At 50.3% G+C, this 19,467-nt stretch overlaps 6 protein-coding genes across 6 annotated transcripts; 4 read left to right on the plus strand and 2 right to left on the minus strand.

Annotated features, from left to right (window-relative positions):
* Nucleotides 1-2,535: 2,535 nt before the first annotated feature.
* On the minus strand, nucleotides 2,536-3,694 carry EPUS_01700 (uncharacterized protein; the record flags this gene model as incomplete). Its single annotated transcript, XM_007804305.1, has 2 exons — nucleotides 2,536-3,248; nucleotides 3,301-3,694. The coding sequence occupies 2 exons, from the start codon at nucleotides 3,692-3,694 to the stop codon at nucleotides 2,536-2,538; spliced, it is 1,107 nt and encodes a 368-aa protein (XP_007802496.1).
* Nucleotides 3,695-4,795: 1,101 nt separating this feature from the next.
* Nucleotides 4,796-6,070, plus strand: EPUS_01701 (uncharacterized protein; the record flags this gene model as incomplete). The annotated part of the gene is made up of 2 exons (XM_007804306.1): nucleotides 4,796-5,060; nucleotides 5,118-6,070. 2 exons carry the CDS (start codon nucleotides 4,796-4,798, stop codon nucleotides 6,068-6,070), a joined length of 1,218 nt encoding a protein of 405 aa, XP_007802497.1.
* A 249-nt stretch (nucleotides 6,071-6,319) lies between these two features.
* On the minus strand, nucleotides 6,320-8,983 carry EPUS_01702 (Beta-mannosidase B; the record flags this gene model as incomplete). The annotated part of the gene is made up of 3 exons (XM_007804307.1): nucleotides 6,320-7,757; nucleotides 7,808-8,761; nucleotides 8,823-8,983. 3 exons carry the CDS (start codon nucleotides 8,981-8,983, stop codon nucleotides 6,320-6,322), a joined length of 2,553 nt encoding a protein of 850 aa, XP_007802498.1.
* Nucleotides 8,984-9,485: 502 nt separating this feature from the next.
* Nucleotides 9,486-10,210, plus strand: EPUS_01703 (uncharacterized protein; the record flags this gene model as incomplete). The annotated part of the gene is made up of 4 exons (XM_007804308.1): nucleotides 9,486-9,829; nucleotides 9,889-9,931; nucleotides 9,984-10,086; nucleotides 10,140-10,210. The coding sequence occupies 4 exons, from the start codon at nucleotides 9,486-9,488 to the stop codon at nucleotides 10,208-10,210; spliced, it is 561 nt and encodes a 186-aa protein (XP_007802499.1).
* A 3,776-nt stretch (nucleotides 10,211-13,986) lies between these two features.
* EPUS_01704 (uncharacterized protein) lies at nucleotides 13,987-15,239 on the plus strand (the record flags this gene model as incomplete). The annotated part of the gene is made up of 5 exons (XM_007804309.1): nucleotides 13,987-14,176; nucleotides 14,229-14,317; nucleotides 14,372-14,757; nucleotides 14,808-14,869; nucleotides 14,926-15,239. 5 exons carry the CDS (start codon nucleotides 13,987-13,989, stop codon nucleotides 15,237-15,239), a joined length of 1,041 nt encoding a protein of 346 aa, XP_007802500.1.
* Nucleotides 15,240-15,690: 451 nt separating this feature from the next.
* On the plus strand, nucleotides 15,691-18,766 carry EPUS_01705 (uncharacterized protein; the record flags this gene model as incomplete). Its single annotated transcript, XM_007804310.1, has 3 exons — nucleotides 15,691-16,347; nucleotides 16,400-18,512; nucleotides 18,588-18,766. 3 exons carry the CDS (start codon nucleotides 15,691-15,693, stop codon nucleotides 18,764-18,766), a joined length of 2,949 nt encoding a protein of 982 aa, XP_007802501.1.
* Nucleotides 18,767-19,467: the final 701 nt, after the last annotated feature.

Below are 19,467 nucleotides of genomic sequence, written 5' to 3' on the forward strand. Positions count from 1 at the left end.
AAGTTAGTACTTCTCCAGGGTAGAAACCCTATGCCATGCTGGCACTGAGCAGTCTCGCTTCTCTTCGTCCCAGTCTGACTTTTGTCAGCTGGCTCTCTGAGGCTGTATAGGTGGGTGGACCATTACAATTACATAGATGGGTGAGAAGCGTGTGCACAGCACTAGTTAAATCCACAAATCCAGGTGCCGGCTTTACAGAAGTAGAGCAGAAGTAGAACAACAACAGCTGGTGCTGGCGGATACTAAGTCAACGATTCTGCGACGCTTGGCGGACGATGATTTTTCTGGAAATCCGCATAGTTATCATCTGTGCGATTTCTATGCGTTACTATACCCCTGCCTTTTGCCTGTTTTTGATTCGTCAATTTCTGCCGCAATGTCGCTGCCATTTGTGCTTATTTCTGCGCGCCGCCCTGCGCCTTTTCTGAGAGAGAACAGTGCCATTTCTTCTACCTGCTTGACATCATCTGATACTTGTTATTTAGTACTTATAATGATAGACATCTGCAAAACGCGATCAGTGGACTTCAATCCAGACTTCAATCGGTAGGGTCGCCATGATGATGCTGATGCTGACAACCTTCATCGTCGCATGGCACAGTCTAGATATCCCAATCTGTATCTTCTTCCGGGAGAAGTTCAATGGCCAGCCCCGCAGACACCTAGCTCGACATTCCTGGGTTGACCATCTACTTCGGCAAAACTTGTGACGTTGTTGGCAGAATACTTGGGACTGTCTCTTGATGAGGACTGTTATCATAATCTAGAAAGACTGCCCAACCTCATCAGCACTCAGGATTTGATCCTCGGGGTGGAATGTTCCCAAAGATTGTACGATTCCGTCTAATATCAAGCAGGCCACTCCTTCGTTGCTGCTGGGCAGAATCTTCTTATGATATTGGCTTCGAAACTTTCAACTGAGGCGTCCTGCGAGGATAAAAAAAAGACTCTCCGGGATGTACCTGGATCCGGCCCGGTAAAGCTCCAGGCTATGGATCTTCTAAAGGTCTCGTGGATGCATCACCTATCAATATGTTGAATGCGGGTATCCCTTTCTAGTAATCAAGCTTGGTTCTTTCCAACACGTGTCACGGATGTGGGCTCTCTTAAGAGTGAAAGCACATATACAGATGCGTTTCTGTTCGCCGGTCGAGAAAGGCCTCCCCACCAACAGCCATATCTGATACCCAGTCATTGACGGGAGGGAGAGCTCTGTTCAATCTACACCGGACAGTCTGAAATCATGAATGCGTGGTATACCAATTCGGAAACAGAAAAGATGGTGGTAGCTATACTGGGCTTGGTGAGCAGATCCAGCCCTGCTCGGCGACCAGTGTATTTATCGCCGGTCTGTGGATGAAATCACTTCCCACGGGCTTCAATATGGCGGATGAAGGACAAATGCAGACGAATGTGAAATCGGCCGCAGATCCACTGAGTATCGAGCTCTTTCATGGTTGTGGGTACTACCCATGGATGGGAGTATATGCTACGGCTTCGGTATTTGCTGTCTAACTAGCCCTCATAGCTTTCCAGAATCAGGCTGGTAAACTGCCAGATCATCAGAAGCCTGCCAATATGGTACAGCACCCTAAGTTAGCAGCCCCTGCGCCAAAGGGGGTCCAATCAAAATCAGTATTTCCTAAACCCTCTATCCTCGACCACCACAACACCATGCATGCACTTGCCGACCTACCCACCACCTTTCTCCCCTCATCATGCCATTCTTATAAACTTTAAGTACTCACTCCCCCCCTTCCCTCCAATGCTGCACCCGCCGCATTCGCGCTCCGTGGCCGCTTTCTCCGGCGCAGCGATGTAGCCCACCAGGTAAGTATCCACCCCTACCTTGCTGCAATGGTGGAAGGACGAGGCGGGCGGCGCATCTACAGTTCACCCTCAAAAACAGCTATGATATCTCTGGACTCAGTCTCCTACAGCCTCCAGGAAGGTGTCGTGGAAGGAGGTCCGTGCGACCATGTATTGACATGCAGCTGATGTGTCGCAGAGGTGAATACGATTAATCCAATTTCAACCGAATTCATACGGACCCGTCTCTAAGTGACACGTTCATCTGAGAATATAATCTAACAAACATGAGGTGTGGGAAGCGAGAGTCTTTGGGGCTGAAACATCGACTGCATGCTCCAGAAGTAGAAATGTGAATGTATCGAGTACGTAGACTGCGCTACTAGTATGGTTCGTGTCACATTTACCACCATAACGTGCCGCAGATATTTTCCATAGGGAGCAGGAAAAGTGTGGAAGGGTTCGGGACAAGTTGAGAAAATTTAGTTTGAATGATGTATGATTATTCGTGGTAAAAATACCTTTACCACGTTGTCAAGTACTTATACTTATTTTTAAGATGACACCCAAGAAAGAATGCAATGACTAGAAGAAGGAAAGTGGTAGCAATGCTTTGAAGCTACTTTATTTATAAGTACAATGGATGCTGTAATGCTGATGCCATCCCTCAACCGAAAGGACTCGGTATTCCCTAAAGGAATATCACGAGTAGATAGGTATTCGAACCTATTTCATGAAACCTGGCTTCCCATCACCGTCAGCGTCCTTCTTTGGATTCAATTTGTCCAACAGGCTTGGCTTCTTGTGGCTGGTGTCGTGAGATGATGTATGGCCAGGTGTCGTATCAGTGCCACCAACTCGACCTGTACCGCTATTGATCCTGTGATCACCGTGCTCACCGCTATGGCCTAGTCCAAGACGATCACCGGCACCTGAAGAGTTGTTAATTCCATGCACTGAAGGGGTGAGACCGAAGGCAGCAGAATGAGATCCTGGTGCTCCAGTCCCTCCCAGATGGTCATCAACGAGAATGCCGGTGGACTCACCGGCGTGGGTACCACCTGATCTATCACTATCGACGCGAGGGTCGAGTTTGTTTGCAGCATCCGAAGCATGCGGACCATGTGTGTGGGAGCCATGGTGAGTACCATCAGCGCGCAGACCAAGATGCGGGTCAGCATCGGCCTCAGTTTTGCCCAGTTGCATCTCAGGATTGTACGGACGCGGGCAACCCTCATACTGATCTTGGTTCATGACTCCAGTGCCGCCAGTCAGACCTTGACCAGTAGCCTTGAAGTCTGACATAGTCTTGGGGGGGAGGACAGATGTGCCGTGGTACTCTGGAGCTGCGTGATGGCGTTCGTGGACTGGGACAGTAGTGTGTACAACAGACGGAGCGATAATCTCTTTCTCAATCACGGGCTGGACTGTCTCGTGAACTATACAAGCAGTCAGTAGGATTCTGCACAGCATCTGAAAGAATTAACGTACCATGGTGGTGAACAATTTCAGCCTCAACGGTTGGAGCAACAGCTTGAGTGGTCTTGGTACTATGTGTGGTTGAGGTGTCTCTGAACTGCGCCGCTTCGGCGTCGAGGCGTGCCTTCACATCTTGAGGTTTTGCGTGTTCGAACTCCTTGGATTGTACACCTGCCATCTGGTGACTGTGCTTCTCCGGGAGGACTTCCCGATCCTTGATGGGCTGCACAGTGGTATGGTAGTGATCCTGGTCAACCTCACGCTTGATGGCTGTCTGAACTTCTTCATGTCGGATAGGTTTAATTTCTTCATGTTTGACGGCGGGTCGCTGTCTCTCGTCAACGGTGGTATCGTGGTGGCCATGACGACCGACAAATTCGGAGACGGCTGCCTTCGCTCTCTCCATGATGAGGGTGGTAGTGATGATTGTTATCTGAAATGGTTTGGATGCCTCGATGAGAATATTGTAGAAGGGTTAGCAAGGTTAGCAAGGTTGGTGAAAGGTGTATGAGAAGAAAAAGAAAAAGAATCCAGAGGAGAAGCTGAGCATTATCTAGAACCACATGTGAACCACATGTTGACGTGAGTGGGCAGAACATAAACAGGGAAGTTGCAGGTGACGGTCTACCAGGACCACAGCATCACCGTATCACACCATCACAGCATCATAACCCACTTTCCCATTGAAGCCACAATCAGGAAGGCGTCATTATGACATGGCCAAGACAGCGTCATCAACTTGAATTGGAGTGCTACAGTGGAGCAGTTATCTCTTCTGTTTGAGGAAGGAGCTCAATAGCGGGTTAGACACCGCCACGGCTACGTAGTATGTCACTGCTGTTCGTAAGTAGTAAGTCATAAGTCGTAGTGTGGATGTTTGAACTTCCGGCTGATCGCTTGACGCCCCGTGGCAGACGGGTCTCTGCAAGGAAGTGTACGGAGGTAAGCGAGTGGATGACAAAGTTCCCAGCTGCCACAGTGGAAGTTGTAATCGGCCAATTACGAGCAACTGAAAAGCCATCCGCAAGGGGTGGCGCCCTATGAAACTGTACATGGAGCTTACAAAACAGGAGAGCACGAATTTCATGATCTGGACAGGAAATAGGCTGCTGATCGAATCCAGATTGAGCAGTTTGTGGGGGCTGAGGTGCAATAATATTCCTGTTCTAGACCCAGGAATATCTATCGCCCGGGTTTATGACGTTACCTCGCCAGATCCAGCTTAACCTTCCCGTCGCTAAGCTAAGAAGGGAAAGAGCGATTGCAAACTTTGAATTGGAATTATAGTAAAAGCAATGACGTCAGTCCAGCCAAGATCCACGGGACTTGCCAGCTACAGTACCAGTGTCCACTGCAGTGTCCATTGTCCATCGCGGCGAGGATACCGTAGGCCTAGACGGGAACAACGACAGTAAGGTCGACGACTGTGCCAGTTCTACGCTGACCAGTCCTTCAAATTCCACCTACCTTACCTTCATCAGTGCCATCCCATTCAGAGGAATCAGCTATGCCTGTGCCAGAATCTCCCCCCAGAAGGCGACCAGTGCCACCACCAAAAACCGAGAGTCAAGCTCAGCTTCGCCAAGAACTCACCTCCCCCCGTCGTACAAACAGAACTTCGTCAAATCAGGATGAGTCCATCGATAGGCCACAGAATGAAGCTCCACACTCTGAGGCCCAAAGAGAAGACGCAACCAAACACTTGACCTTGCCCGAGGGATGGATTATGAAAAATGCAGTGGACGTGACATACCATACACATGTTGCAAAGCGTATGGATGGCAGGTTGAACACTCTTGAGGATGCAGGCTAATCTTTACGCTTGACAGCTGTTGTCCATGAAACTATTCACCATAACACGACAGAACTTGTCGAACCCAGGATAACTCGAGAAATCCATCACTACCACCAATACAACTATATCCAACCTCTCGAGGTCGAAGTGCCCAACGACTGCTACGCCACCAACGCAAAGGGGGAAGTGATACACGCTCCTGGCGGGCTGACGACACACGTGGGCGAAACTTCACATTGGGAGCAGGAGCGGCAAGACAGGGGTTATAGCCTACCTCGACCGCTCAAAAGTGGGGAGCACGATGAAACAGACGAGAAGGAAGTTGAAGGTCGTGACAAAACCGTAGGCCCACTTCCCATTGAAGCCGAAGGCGGTGGAGAGCGCGTACTGGAGGGCATAAGAGATGGTGGAGTTGCTCGACGATTTGGTGGTGCCTTGACCTCCCCCTACACTACCTCCCAGTCCAATCAACCCGGATCCGCAGCAGAACCTCAAACTTGGAGACGTAGAAATGATGTGGACGGAACCTCGCCATCTCAGCAGAAATATCTACCAGATGTGCCTCAAGCCCGTACCCGTGGAGGCGGCTTCGAAGAGAACTCGTCATCTCAACAACCTCACCCATCTTACCCACCCCAAACTCCTCCACGAACAGATGGCTCCTCCTCCACGTACAAAAACTTCTCCTTGCCCGACCCTACGCGTAATGCCAGCCCTAATCTGGCCGCCGACCTGGAACAGAACTTCAACCGCCTCTCTCTCCAACATCAGCATCCCGAAGCTAAGGCCCTGCCCTCCCTTCCCGACACCTCTCCACGTTCAACCCATTCTAAAAGCAGTGTAAGGAGGATGTCAGCGGACACCAAACTCAGAGATAGATACAGCATGGACTCCAACCGACATAGCTTGGATGATTCGAATCCGACGATGGACGATGAAACAGTGCCGGAGAGAGGATCGAGCGCAAGAAAGACGAGGATATACTAATTGAACAACTAAAAGCCCCCGACAAGGAGCAGGACGAAGGGCGGTTGTGTACCATGATCCCAGGCATGGATTTAGATCAGAACTTGATTGCTTCGTATAATCGCTCGCGTGTAGCCGTGTATTTCTAGCGGGCGACGCATCGTATACCAACTGAGCATGTCACAATGTGTTTGAAACCAAGTCCAGCCATGTTTCTTGAATTATGAATACACCTCTGTAAGCTGGTCGCCAACATCATCTTCCCTATTGTCATTGCTCTCCTGCACCCAAATATGTCCACCGTAACGGCTCATCCTCCTGCTGCCACCCCGTCACATGAACAACCTGTTCGTCATTGGGCGCCAGATCCATCGCACTGTCACTGAGAGAGTATCCCATGCGCTCCTCAAAGACCAAACACTTGACTGGCCTCTCCGTGCGTACATGCATCTCCTTCCCTCTAACCTCAACCTCGACATTCCGGTTCGGGAAATGCAGATACTTCAGCGGTTGCGGCCAATCCATATCCCTTGCCACCACCGCTCCATCCATCCACATCTTTACCGCCAGCACATGCGGCACCTCGTTCTCATTGTCAATCACTCCTCTAGCGACATCCGTCGTCCCATTCGGCGTCAATTCCACGCCTCGCCTCACAATCCTGTCCTTGATCTCCCTCCCCGTCTGCACGCTCCAGAACCTCACCTCCACATCCACAATCACAGCCTCCAACCGTGAACTCACCGCCCAAACCTGCCACTCCAGATATCTCGGCTCGCGCGCATGAGCGACACTCCAATCAAAATGCTCCCTCCTCGCCCCGACCGCAACCGGCGCCAAGCACCTCGCCATGGCATAGTACGCCGGCTTCCGCCGCAGATAGTAATCGCAGATACTCCACGAGATGGCGGGCCAGCAATCGTTCAGCTGCCACACCAGCGCTCCGCCGCATCTGCGGCCCTCGCCCCACTGTTTCCGCCATCCGCGGTAGCCGTAGGTCAGCGCTTCACACTGGATGAGCTGCGTGAGGTGGATGTACGCTTCGAGCTCAGTGGCCGTGCGCACGTTCTCGGCGAGGTAGGTCGCTAGTCGACGTTCGTGCCCGTCGGCTTTGTTGTGGAAGTCCATGACTCGGCTTTGCGGGTACAGGTCTTTCTCGTCTTGGATGAACGATTTGACGGTCTCGAGATGTGGGAAGGCTTGCATGCCGAATTCGGAGTTGAAGCGCCCGCCTAGTGAGTCGAAGATCTGATACTTCTCCTGGCTGCCGTGCCAGATGTCCCATTGGTGGAGGTCGCCGACTGTGGGGTCGGAAGTCTTTTTGCCATCGCCCCAAGGTGAGCCTGGGTGGTAGGGAATCTCCGGGCATTCTTTGCGGATGATGTCTGGGAGGAGGGCTTCATAGATATATCTTGCCGGAAAGTCGGTCTTCAGCCAGTGCTCCGGGTCCTTGTCAGCATAGTCGTAGGTAAGACCCGCGGATTCGGCGACTTGATAGTCTTCGTTGTTGCCTGCGAAGATCACAACTGAGGGATGGTGTCGAAGGCGGCGGACATTTTGCATCGCCTCTTGATGGACAGAATCGAGAAATGTGGAGAAACAAGGATAATTGCCACATGCGAACATGAAGTCTTGCCAGACCAGAATGCCAAGTTCATCGCAGGCGGAGTAGAAGGAGTCATGCTCGTAGATGCCGCCGCCCCATACCCTGGAAGAGAGCTGTTAGGGTTGGAGTGAAGGTCGATAGCAAAGACGTACCTGATCATCTTCTGGTTTGCTGGGACCATCAGCTCAATCCAGGCTCGATATCTTTCTGGCGTTATATTGGTCAGGAAGCTATCGGCTGGAATCCAACACGAACCCCCGCAGAATATGTCAATACCATTGATGCGAAGGTAGAAGGATTTTCCATGGCTGTCATTCTCTTGAATCAGCTGTATCTCTCTAAGGCCAATTCTGCACGATTCGGAATGTAATTCCTTTTCTTGCGAGAAAAGTGTGGCTTGCACGTCGTAGAGGTCTTGTGTGCCATATCCAGCAGGCATCCAAAGAGAGGGTGAGTCAATCCGCATGTGTGTAAAAGCACCGCTCTGTGCGAGGACAGGGCATGAGTTCTCTGAAACCGTCCTACCTTTGAAGCTGATTTTAAATTCGACGCGAAGCTCATCATTATGATTATCCTCAATCTCCGCGCTGACTTTCAATGTAGCTGATTTCTGATCGCATGACACCACAACGTCAGTCCGCAACTCGGCTATCCTGGCTGTGTATACTTCAAGCCGGATGGGTTTCCAAATTCCAGCACAATTCAGCAGAGGACCCCAGTCCCAGCCCCAATGGTACTGTGCCTTTCGAACTGCCAATCTAGCAGGCTCACCATTGAAGCACGTCCATTTGTGATCTGCATGAGAGTTTTGGATCTGCCGTGCTTTGAAGAGAGCTGAGTCAAATTCAATCTCGAGCTCATGTCGTGCTGTTAACTTGACGAAGTTGGTGATATCCACCCTATGCGAAATGTACATATTGTCCGATCTAAGAACAACTTTGCCATCGAGACGAACCACCGCGAAGGTATCGAGTCCCTCGAACACGAGTACGGTCTTTGATTGATTGTCCAATGCGGGAGCATTGAATTGAGTGCGATAGACCCATGATTCAGTTCCCACCCAGCCTGCTTCTAGCTCGTTAAAATTGAAGAACGGGTCCTTCACTCTGAAGTGTTTGAAAGAATCAGCAATGCGTAGAACATGGACCTATAGCGAGTCCGGCTTACATCCCTTGATCCATCAAGTCTTGCTGAACAGTCGATGGTATCTTCTGAACAGGAAGCCAGGCAGCACCTTTGCTGTCTGACTGCCGAAAAGACCATCCTGTCGCTAGATCGGAGAAAGAGAACTGCCGCACGTCTTTGCTTTCCACAGGCCCACCGCCCATGATTACTGCTTGTTCTGCACACCTGCAATGGACTAAATTGCATAAAGAGGAAGGGAAAAAGTAGGTTCAGCACACTACATATAGCAAGAAAAGAACCGGATGGTGGGTACTTGTTGCGGTCCAAGGCGAACATTCGATTCTAGTGCGAGGTAAGGCATCGTTTGCATCCAAGGGGAGACATATCTCTCTGCGCACCGGTCATTAGTCATTAGTCATTATACCGGGTGAACAGTAAACGACTGCGTGAATATTCTAGGTGGAAGGCTAGACAGTCAGCACCGTCGAGGTCGATTTCGAGTTGCAGTATTCAAACAGTCGGAAGGGAGGTGAATTCTGCCAAGACATTCTGGGGAGCTCCAACTTGAAGCTTGGAACTTGAACATTGAATTCAGCCAGATCCACATACCGATCAATAGTAGAAGCTTTTCCTTTCGGGCAATTCATTCCCAGCCATTCCAGGTTCAATTTTCTTTGGCTGTGAATCAGGCATTTCCTTCTCACAATGAATTTCGCGCCGTACCAGGATGTCGACCCTGAGCGGGAAAGAGCTCTATCGCCTCCACCTCCAAATGGCCGAAGATCCAAATCTCCCCAAGTTCGAACACCACCAACACGGCCGAATGCCTCTACCTCACCACCAATTCTCCCACATCCCAACGCCTTTGGAAACGACTATCCATCAACTGGGAACAATGATGGACTGGGCGACCGTGGTGTGCACTTTGACGCCTTCCAGACAAGCCTGCCTTTACGATTGGATTATGAAGCGATGCTTGCCTACATTTTGCTTCCGCCAGCTGGACCTGTACTGCTGTTGTTGACGGAGCATAAGAGCGACTATGTTCGGTATGCGGTGGCTCTTATGGCTGGATCTGTGTTTCTGGTTATGCTCATGTGGTCTGCAGATATCATGCCTGGCAATCGAGCATGCTCTTTACATGCATATTTGTATGTACATTTGCTGTATCTGGCAGTTGCAGTATTGGCTGACTCCTCCAAGATTGTCCACCTCATTTTCTCATGGTCTTCAGTCATTTCATGGATATTGTTTGTGGGCGACGTGGCTTTGATCGGGTTTCTAGCCTTGCACGCGTATCGTGATGGTATGTGCCGGTTGCAGAAGAAGGTGCTCGGAATATTCTGACAGGATACACAGTCGAAACACTAGATTACTATGAAGTTCCCTTCTTTGGCCCTCTTGCCAATCGATTTGTGGATGATGAATGAGAGGAACCTATGAGGGAACGTTCTACATCCAATCCTTCACGACTATATTCACTGAGTCGGCGGCGGCTAACGAGAGATCTCCTTTTCCTACCGGTCCTTAAGCGGTAATTCAATATCAACGCCGAAGAAAGCCGTAGACAGCCGACAAGAACCGTCCGGTCTCACGCGCTTCGTCGTGCATGAGGGTGAAGACATGTACTGCGTGAAGAGAATGCCATCTCGTTGCGCTCACGAGATGTAAGCGCAAATGTCTGCTCTCCGATTACCATCTCACCACATCGCCCTAAGTGTCTCAGCAACGCATAGCAGCTACGGGATTTGATTCGTCTCTGCTTCAACCTGTGCTACACAGCACCTCTTTGGCTGGTCAGCAACAAAAGTTTTTGTGCAACCCATTCACCCTTGGTAACCCACTATGTGTCGCGTAACACGCATCAAGAATTCCTGTGGCCACATCAATGATCATGTTGAAATGGTCTGTCGCGATGCTAAACCGGAGTCACCAACTAAGCCTGCTGCTGTGCTCGTTGACACAACCAATCGTGCTGCTGTGCAAACTTCCAGCCCTCGATATCGAGACCTATCAAAACTAGCACGTCCTATCTCTCCTGGTCAAGCTGCCAGGTATGTGGAACTAGAACCCGCTTGTCTTCCCGAACTTCCAGAGGGCTGAATCTCTGACCGAGCTTCCTTAGTGACAGCAGTGTGTCTCTGATATCCACACCCGATGGAGAAGATCGTCAGCATGGATCCTTTCATGCTTCAACGCAGCCACACTGCAAAAAGACGCAGCTGCGGGTTTTGACACTACAAAATCTGGTGAAGGACTACGAATGTATGGTGGAGGGTTGTGGTCAGATTGGATGAAGGCGGTTATGGCGGTGTTGAGATTTTCTTAGGGGCAGGAGGTGTCCGGGTCAAGGCTCAATGGAGTAATACCTTCCTTGTATGGCAGATTCAAAAAGTCAATCAGGTGACACAGATAATAGAAGGTCAATAGACTGGCACTTTTCAGGACACCTTATCATTTCACGTAAAGTCACATATAGGATATGCAGCAACACAGTGCTGGGAAACTTGCTGGCGACCTGAAGGCTCTCTCTAGTGTGACTAACAAAATTCAGACACTGCGTTGCAAGAAAAGCTGGAAGACTCTGGACCCAGCACTCGTGAAATAGTCCAAGGATTTCCTCAGCCTGCCCTAGGTTAGACTTTCAAAACTATGCAGTAATCAGGATCTGGAGGTATGAGATTGAGTCAGTGTACCCCTGAAATGTTTTCCGCATTTTATACATGATTTGAGGAAGTTCAGCAGAGTACAGCCTATTATTGTATGTGGGCTGTGCGGCGTGTCATGCAGCATATTCTGAAGAAGAGAAGCATCGACAACAGGTCCATGCAGTGCATAGCACAGTGTACACATGGCTATCAATAGGTACTGAGCACGTTGTACAAGAGACTTTCTGTAGGAAACAATATTAACACACATAGAGACCATGGTGTACACTACAGATCAATATAATTCCTCCCTATTACGAGTAGATGTGATTACCGAGAAAGGAAATCATAAATATGTGTACTGGACATCATTACCTTAACGAGGATGTCTAGACCTACTCACCAGAGAGCTCTCCCAGAGTGACGGATAGGATCCCTCTCGGGCACCTGCCGTATTGAGTATCCATCTGGTTTGAAGGTCTAGCAGGTTCCCTTTGCTGTTCTTTAACTCCACAGACCACATCCAGGCTGACCTTCCGCTTCGTTCTATCAACTTCACGTTCTCTTCCCCCCCTCCAAACAATACTGTGGCTTCTCTCATGAATCAAGAGAAGAAAGCTTCGAATAGTGTGTTGCCGAATGGAATGTCAGAAGCGAATGCCCTTTCGTCCCAGACCATACTTATCACTCGGGCTTCAGGCTTTATCGGCTCCCAGGTCTTGAATCATTTCTCGAAGCAAGCTCCAAGGTAAAGGGGCTGTTCGGTTGGAGGAAGACTGCTGTGAAAGTTGAGAACACCCATGCAAGCAGTCGAAGCCTCTTTCCCTTGCCATTGTGCCTGATATCAGGATAGAGGCATGGCTTCACCTTGTCTCATATCGGACATCGAGCCCGAGAAAGACCTATTAGTACCAGCCACTGAAGGTACCAAGAACATCTTGCTCTCGATCTCAGCTCACACGCCACGAGTCAAATGTGTTGTCACAACATCGTCTTTCGCAGCCATTGCCAAGTGCAGAAGTAGACTTGGCCGGAGCATGCGTATACCAAAGACGATTGGAATCCAGCTACTTACGCGGTGGCCAAGACAGCCGATTCTGCAACATCATATTGTGCATCGGACACTCTCACCGAATGGCTGCAATTATGTTAAGAAGACCGGAGTTGCGGTCCAGTTTGTGATGTGCGAGATGTAGCGGAGGTACACCCGAGGGCTTATCAAAAGAAAGAAGCGGCAAAGCCACGATTGTTTTAGTACCCGAGGGAACTATAGCCCATTAGATGATCTGCGGTGATCTGCGATGATCTGCGCAAGAACTTCCCGGGCTTCTAGGATCGAGTGCCAGAGAGAACGCCAGCTAGTGGGCTGGGCACAGATGTTTACGAGGTTGACAGTTCGAAAGCGAATTCGATTCTACTACGTAGATGCTGCTAGGAGCTTGCTGGAGGTTGAGAAGGGTGAGGAGGATGGGTTGAGATAGTAATAGATCTTATCCAATGACATTCACAAGATCACTGACTAAATATTTCAATGGTCCCAAACTTTCCCATATTTGAGAGGTGGGTTACGGGGAGGAGGAACTATTCCTCCAGATGCCAGGGCGCGGCCATGTATTAAGCCGCCCTGGCACGGGCTAAGGTCAAAACGCTTGGAAGAAGCTGGCGGCTTGATTCTTCATCACACGGTCCCTAGCATTAGTAGTCCGTCCGGAGATTCCCAGCTAAGAAAATCTTCATCACCCCGCTTCGGGCCGTTGTTGGATTCGCAGGGATCTTGCTGAGAGAAACATGTTCAACGCAGAGATCGCCGTCCCTGCAATGCGAACTCAACACGTTCTCTACGTCTTCAGATCGCCACTCTCAAGAACCCGCCGTTTCAGCTGGCAAACCATGATTGATCAATCATGCCCGTATGACCTTACAGATTGAAGTGGTCTGCAAGCATACCAGTATTCAAGTCGATTAGATGAACTTAGACCGAGCAACTCGACTGGTGATTGACCAAAACAAGGCTGCGAAGGAGAACAGCTCCTATCTCGGACACTAGTGGCTCCCAATCAATGCACACAATCCTCATACCTGACGCTGGTGTTGTCCTGAAACTGCATCTTACTAAGTTAGAGCATATTTTATCGTTATCGACCACCCCTTCAAAACACCAACAACCGTCCAACCCAACGCCCTGATGTATTTGTCACGTCAAACCGGGTGCCAAATTTCCCCACACCTATTTTCAAGCAACACGTTTTAGGCTAGGCAGGGTTGTAGTGTTTCTTGGATCGAAATGCTGCGTAACACCGCATTGCAGAAGATGCTATCAACGTGGTGATTGTGGGTAAGCAAGATAGCGGTACTAATCGTGCCGTACGGACGCCTACTCCCGAATTCTCTTAATGCCAAGTATCTATATTCAAGGACTGTTTCTTGTTCGCGGGTGGTTGCCGGCTCCTGACTCGATGTCAATTGTTTTTCAGTGGTCTGTCCGTTGCGTACAGTCTGCAAATTCAAAGACGCTTTTCCCAAGTTCATTTTACGCTGTCTGACTTCACCTGCCAGTCATGGTTACTCTACAGCCTGCTGGGGAGACGAGTGTCCGAGTGTCCGTGGCGATGGTCTCCTTGGTTACTGTTGCGATAGTGCTGCGAATCATCGCAAGACTTCTGACTAGGTCTGCTTTGGCCATTGAAGAAGCGTTGATCATTCTTGCCGCATGTCTCTTCTATAGCCATCAAGGTCTCTCCCTTGCATGTGTGTTCTCTGTGAAACCGGGGAGGTATATATACTGACCCATGTTGTGAAGCTATACTTGGTCCGGGTGCGGCGGGGACCTCAAATCCAATGCCGGTAGGCGGCACAATGACGGTGCCACAATTGGACTTGTTCTTCAAGGTTCGATGCACAACCTGAGCGTGTCAAATGGGCCAACACTTACGCAACATGCAGTATCTCTACATCGGCGGAATCATCTTCGTCATCACTATCACCGTCGTCAAGATCTCTATTTTATGCTTCTACCGCACTATTTTCGCAATCTCTAGGTTCCGCAAATTGACCTGGGTAGTTGGCGTTGTCTGTATCATTTGGCTTCTCGTCGGCTTGCCCATCATCATCTTCCAGTGCAGTCCTATTCAGGCTGCATGGCGATTTGAACTCCATGCTACCGGAGAGGCGAAGTGTAATTCAATGCCGCCGGCGTTCTTCGGCCTTGAGATTGCCAACGTGGTGGTTGATATTATGATTTTGTGTCTTCCCATATACATGATTCGGCGACTCCAGATGACTGCGGCGAAGAAAAGGAGTGTTATTGCGATTTTTCTGGTTGGTGGATTGTAAGCCCTCCGACCCAAGTTTCACTTCGCTTATGCTGACCTTCCCTCAGCGTATGTGTAAGCTGCATTATACGCGCTTATTACAATTATAATCCTGCGACTGGGCAAGCAGGTAAGCTTTGGGACTCGCCTAACGCCGACTTATGTTGATGGTCTGACCATTTCAAGCATCACCCTCAGGCACCTTCGACTGGACCACTATTCAGCTCGCGAGCGCGATCGTGTGCGCTTGCCTCCCTACCTATGCACCGCTGTTCAAACGGCACAAGTATCCTACTAGACTTAGAAGCTGGTACGCACCTCTCACGAAGAACTCTAAGAGTGCCCAGCAATCCAAGGCGTCAAGTTTGCGGTTATCGAGATTCCCTGAAGTTCCACGGAGCCATGACCATCCTCGGTATCAACACATGAGCGATGATGGAGTACACCTGACAAGGCCGTTAGAACAGTACCGAAGCTGGTATTCGGAAAGTGCCGCCTAGCTGGTAGACTGTTTTTTAAATGATGTTGCGATTGTACTACTGTAGTGTTATGATTATGATACTAATAGAGTGTTCTGATACCCAAAGTTAGTTACTCTGGGCATTGACATTGACGACTTGGCTACATGAGGTTTATAATATGTATTTGGTACACACAACACACACGCACATCCGGCGCCAAGGAACCACAGACACGGTACCACTTGGCAGACTACCGCGTAGGCGAGCGTTAAGAGCAGGGGTCGTTGCTATGGCGATCACCTGTCAACATTCTAATCCCGCTTGCCCAACTTGACACAACAGGTACAGAGTACTACATTAGCAATCCTCAAACCGAGCACCTACCACTCTACACTCTTCGCCTACTCTACCCCCAACGTTCTCAGTATTCGCTTGCCAGAAAGGAGCTTTGCTAGGTCGAAGCAGGAGCGACTGCTCCTCACATCTCTCAATGCCCAGCAGAATAGCCTCCAGCTCCGACGTCCCGACCGTACCTCTATCCTTCTCAAACAATTTCTGGGGTCGTGACGATGCTGGTGTGGGGCCCCTGCTTGATCGTATGCACAATGCAAAAATCACTTGCGACGAACTGAAAGCTTTCTACAACGCTCGTGCAGCGCTTGAAGATGAATACGCCAAAAAGTTATTTGCACTGTCTCGAAAGCCTTTAGGAAGTGGAGAGTCTGGTACGTTGCGAGCCAGTCTGGATGTATTGAGAGGAGAAGTGGAAAACACCGGAAAGTCGCATGCCACAATCGCCCAGCAGATGAAGTCGGAGCTGGAGGAGCCGCTGGGCGCGTTTGCAGGCGGGATGAAAGAGCGAAGGAAGATCATCCAGACAGGCATCGAGCGACTGCTGAAGACGAAGCAAACACAGACAGCGCACGTCAACAAGACGCGAGATCGCTATGAGCAGGATTGTCTGAGGATCAAGGGCTACCTGGCTCAAGGGCACATGGTGATGGGCCAGGAGGAGAGGAAGAACAAGGCAAAACTGGAGAAGACTCAGATCAACATGGCCAGCAACTCAAACGAGTACGAGAGTTCCGTCAAGGTGTTGGAGGAGACCACCGGGAGGTGGAACAAAGAGTGGAAGGCCGCTTGTGATGTAGGTTCTCTCATGTGTTTGTCGCGAAACCCGTTGCTGACGACTTGACCAGAAATTCCAAGACCTTGAGGAGGAGCGGCTCGACTTCACCAAAGCTTCGTTATGGTCATTTGCGAATATCGCGTCAACCGTGTGCGTGTCTGATGACGCATCTTGCGAAAAGATCCGGCTCGCATTGGAGAATTGTGAGGTTGAAAAAGACATCTTGTCTTTCATCAAAGAACGCGGAACAGGACAAGAAATCCCGGATCCACCAAGATACATTAATTTCTGCCGCGGTGACCTGAACGATACGGCGTCTGAAGCGTCTGAAGACGAGAAGTATTCGGTTGCTCAATTTCCTCGTACGGTCAATCCTGCCTTCCGTTCCGCCTCCCCTAATCCTTCGACGTACGAATCTCATCATGATCCTAATTCTGAGTTGGCCCAACAAATGGGCCATCCGGCGCCTCCTGAATCGCTTGCAGATGACAACGACCTGACACCTCTTAAGACAAACAGTGGACGTCCTCGACCTCTCAACTACCGACAACCGGAACAAAATATGCCACCAAACTATTCCCCATCCCAACATGGCGATGTCACAAATGTGCCACATAATGAGTACCCTACAGAAGGCATGACCATGTTCTGTCGCACAGGGCCACCGAGCGTGACGGGCTCTGGACTTTCCAACAACACTCGACCATCCAGCCGAGACTCGCAATCAGATTACTCGAATCCTACCTCTTACACCACCGCAGATCCTCTTTCCGGAAAGAACTCTCCCACCAAATGCATGCCACCTGTGAACAGTGCGCCCATGGCCGGAATGAGCAATGTTTCACCAGATAAGACTGTCCAGAAGAGACGATCTGGATTCTTCTCCAACTCTCCGTTCCGTCGAAAGTCGAAGAAAGAGCTGGATCATACGGCTCATACGCTCACTACCGACCGGTCAAACCGGAACACATGGGCACCACAGTCTGGAATGCGTACGAATAATGCTTCTAGCACCAATATCAATTCAACCAGTTCCAGCCCTACCAAATCCTTTGGTCGAAACAACATCTTCAATCGCAACCAAGCTCCACCAGAAGGCGAGGAGCGAGCCGATCCGCGCGCAACGTTTCAGCTCAATGTAGGCAATAATGTCTTCGACGTTGCTTCTCCTGACCATCAAACAACACCCAAGGCCAGGAAGGGATTCTCACCTCCAGTCTCTTCCGGAGAAGATGTGACCACGGATCCACTCAAGCAGGCTCTGATGGAACTCCAACAGGGTGGTGGTGCTGGAATGGGCAAGCAAAGCAGCACCCGCGTTACCGCAGATAGATATCATGGCATCAAGACTCCAGCACCAGATGCAACGGCAGCGAGACCACCCCCACTATCTGCAGCTAGTGCTGACAAAATTGGTGCGCAGAGAGGAACACCACCTCCTGCCTACGAAGGCGCTAGAGGAGGTCCACCGCTTGCGTTGGGAGTGCCTCAGCCGGCTTTCACAAGCAAAGAGATGAGGAAGAGGACAGAAACATGGGGCAGCGGCTCGCAAGCGGGATATCCGTCTGGACGCAACGCGCAGGCTGGGAGGCCCGGCACACGAGACGGTAACATGCAGCGCTCACGAAGTCCTGGACTCGGCATGGGAGGCTTGCCAAGAGCAGCGAGTCCGCAACCAATAGTGAGAGCGAGGAGTCCTGGCCCAGATATGATGCGAAGCAGAAGTCCTGCTCCACCCATGAATCCGAACATAAGAGCTAGGAGTCCAGCTCCCCCTCTAAACCCGAACATGCGAGCCAGAAGCCCTGCTCCACCAATGAACCCGAACATGCGAGCCAAAAGTCCAGTACCTCCAATGATGATGAGTGGACAAAGTCAGTATCGAGCTCCAAGCCCAAACCCTTATGCTGGTAGCAGGGATAGCCAATCACGACAGAACGCTGGCATGGAAATGCAGCTATCGAGCCAGGACGTACAACGATATGACGCAAGTGGTAGTGGAAGAAGTAGGCACAGCATGATGGATCGAGGTGGGAGGCCGGGCTCAGCATACAGCGGTGATCCTTATGCACAACAGCAAGGAGGAAGAGGTATGGATCCGCAGATGAGGAGGGAGCGAAGCAAGAGTATGGCGCCTGCTCCTGCTATGGGCGGCATGGGCGGCAGCTCAACGTTGCACTACGGTAAGTCAAATCTCAAGCCGCGTGATGGACGTTTTTCTGGTATGGAACATATACTGACCAACTTCATAACTACAGCGCGAGCACTCTACTCTTACACCGCCGCCATCCCCGAAGAGCTATCGTTCAGCAAAGGCGACGTCTTGGCGGTGTTGAGACTGCAGGATGATGGATGGTGGGAAGCTCAAATCGAAAAAGGCAGACAAGGTGTCGGGATGGTGGGATTGGTGCCGAGCAATTACTTGCAGCGGTGCTGAGTCTCGTCTGCACGAGCATAGAAGGGTTGGTTTTGAAGGCCAAATTCAGATTTCCTACTAGCGATGAGGAAGGCTCGATGATTTGTTCATGCTCGAGGTGTCTGTCATCTCCTCGTACTACTGTCTGGTGGGTTTGGGTCTGGGTTGAGTCGTTGGCCCAATATCTTCCGAGGGTCGGATGACGGAGTCTCACTTGTTTTGACTATACTCTGGAGTGTCTGTCTGTATATAGCGCAATCGAACCGGCTTCCTGGAAATCAATCATGAAAAAAGACTGTCTCATGAACTTAAGAGGTGCTGACTTGAGTGTAAATCAATCTCATACGGCAGGCGGAACGATCTTGTCCTGGATACTGTGGCACCAGTAACTAGTACTACTAGTAGTATGGGAAAACGCAGTTTAGGGGAAAGCTCCTGGCATTTCCTATACATCCCTGGTGAAAGAGGCCAGCCTATTTGAATGATTGTATTTTCCACCGCTTCTCTTCCTGTCAATGGGGTATGATGGATTTCAACAGTACTCCGTTCGAGAGAATCGTCAGACTGAGTCGAGCCCATCCTGCCAGGGCCAAGACCCTCATGGCAGACCTTGCTTGGCGGTCCCCCCTTGCATCAATAATACTACTGTAAGTTACTGTACTGAGTAATGCTGTAATGGCACTCCCGATCCGAGACAAGGTGATGCAACCCACAACTGCTGC

The sequence above is a fragment of the Endocarpon pusillum genome (genome assembly GCF_000464535.1).
Source record: "Endocarpon pusillum Z07020 unplaced genomic scaffold scaffold3350, whole genome shotgun sequence".
In the NCBI taxonomy this organism is placed as follows: Eukaryota; Fungi; Ascomycota; class Eurotiomycetes; order Verrucariales; family Verrucariaceae; genus Endocarpon; species Endocarpon pusillum.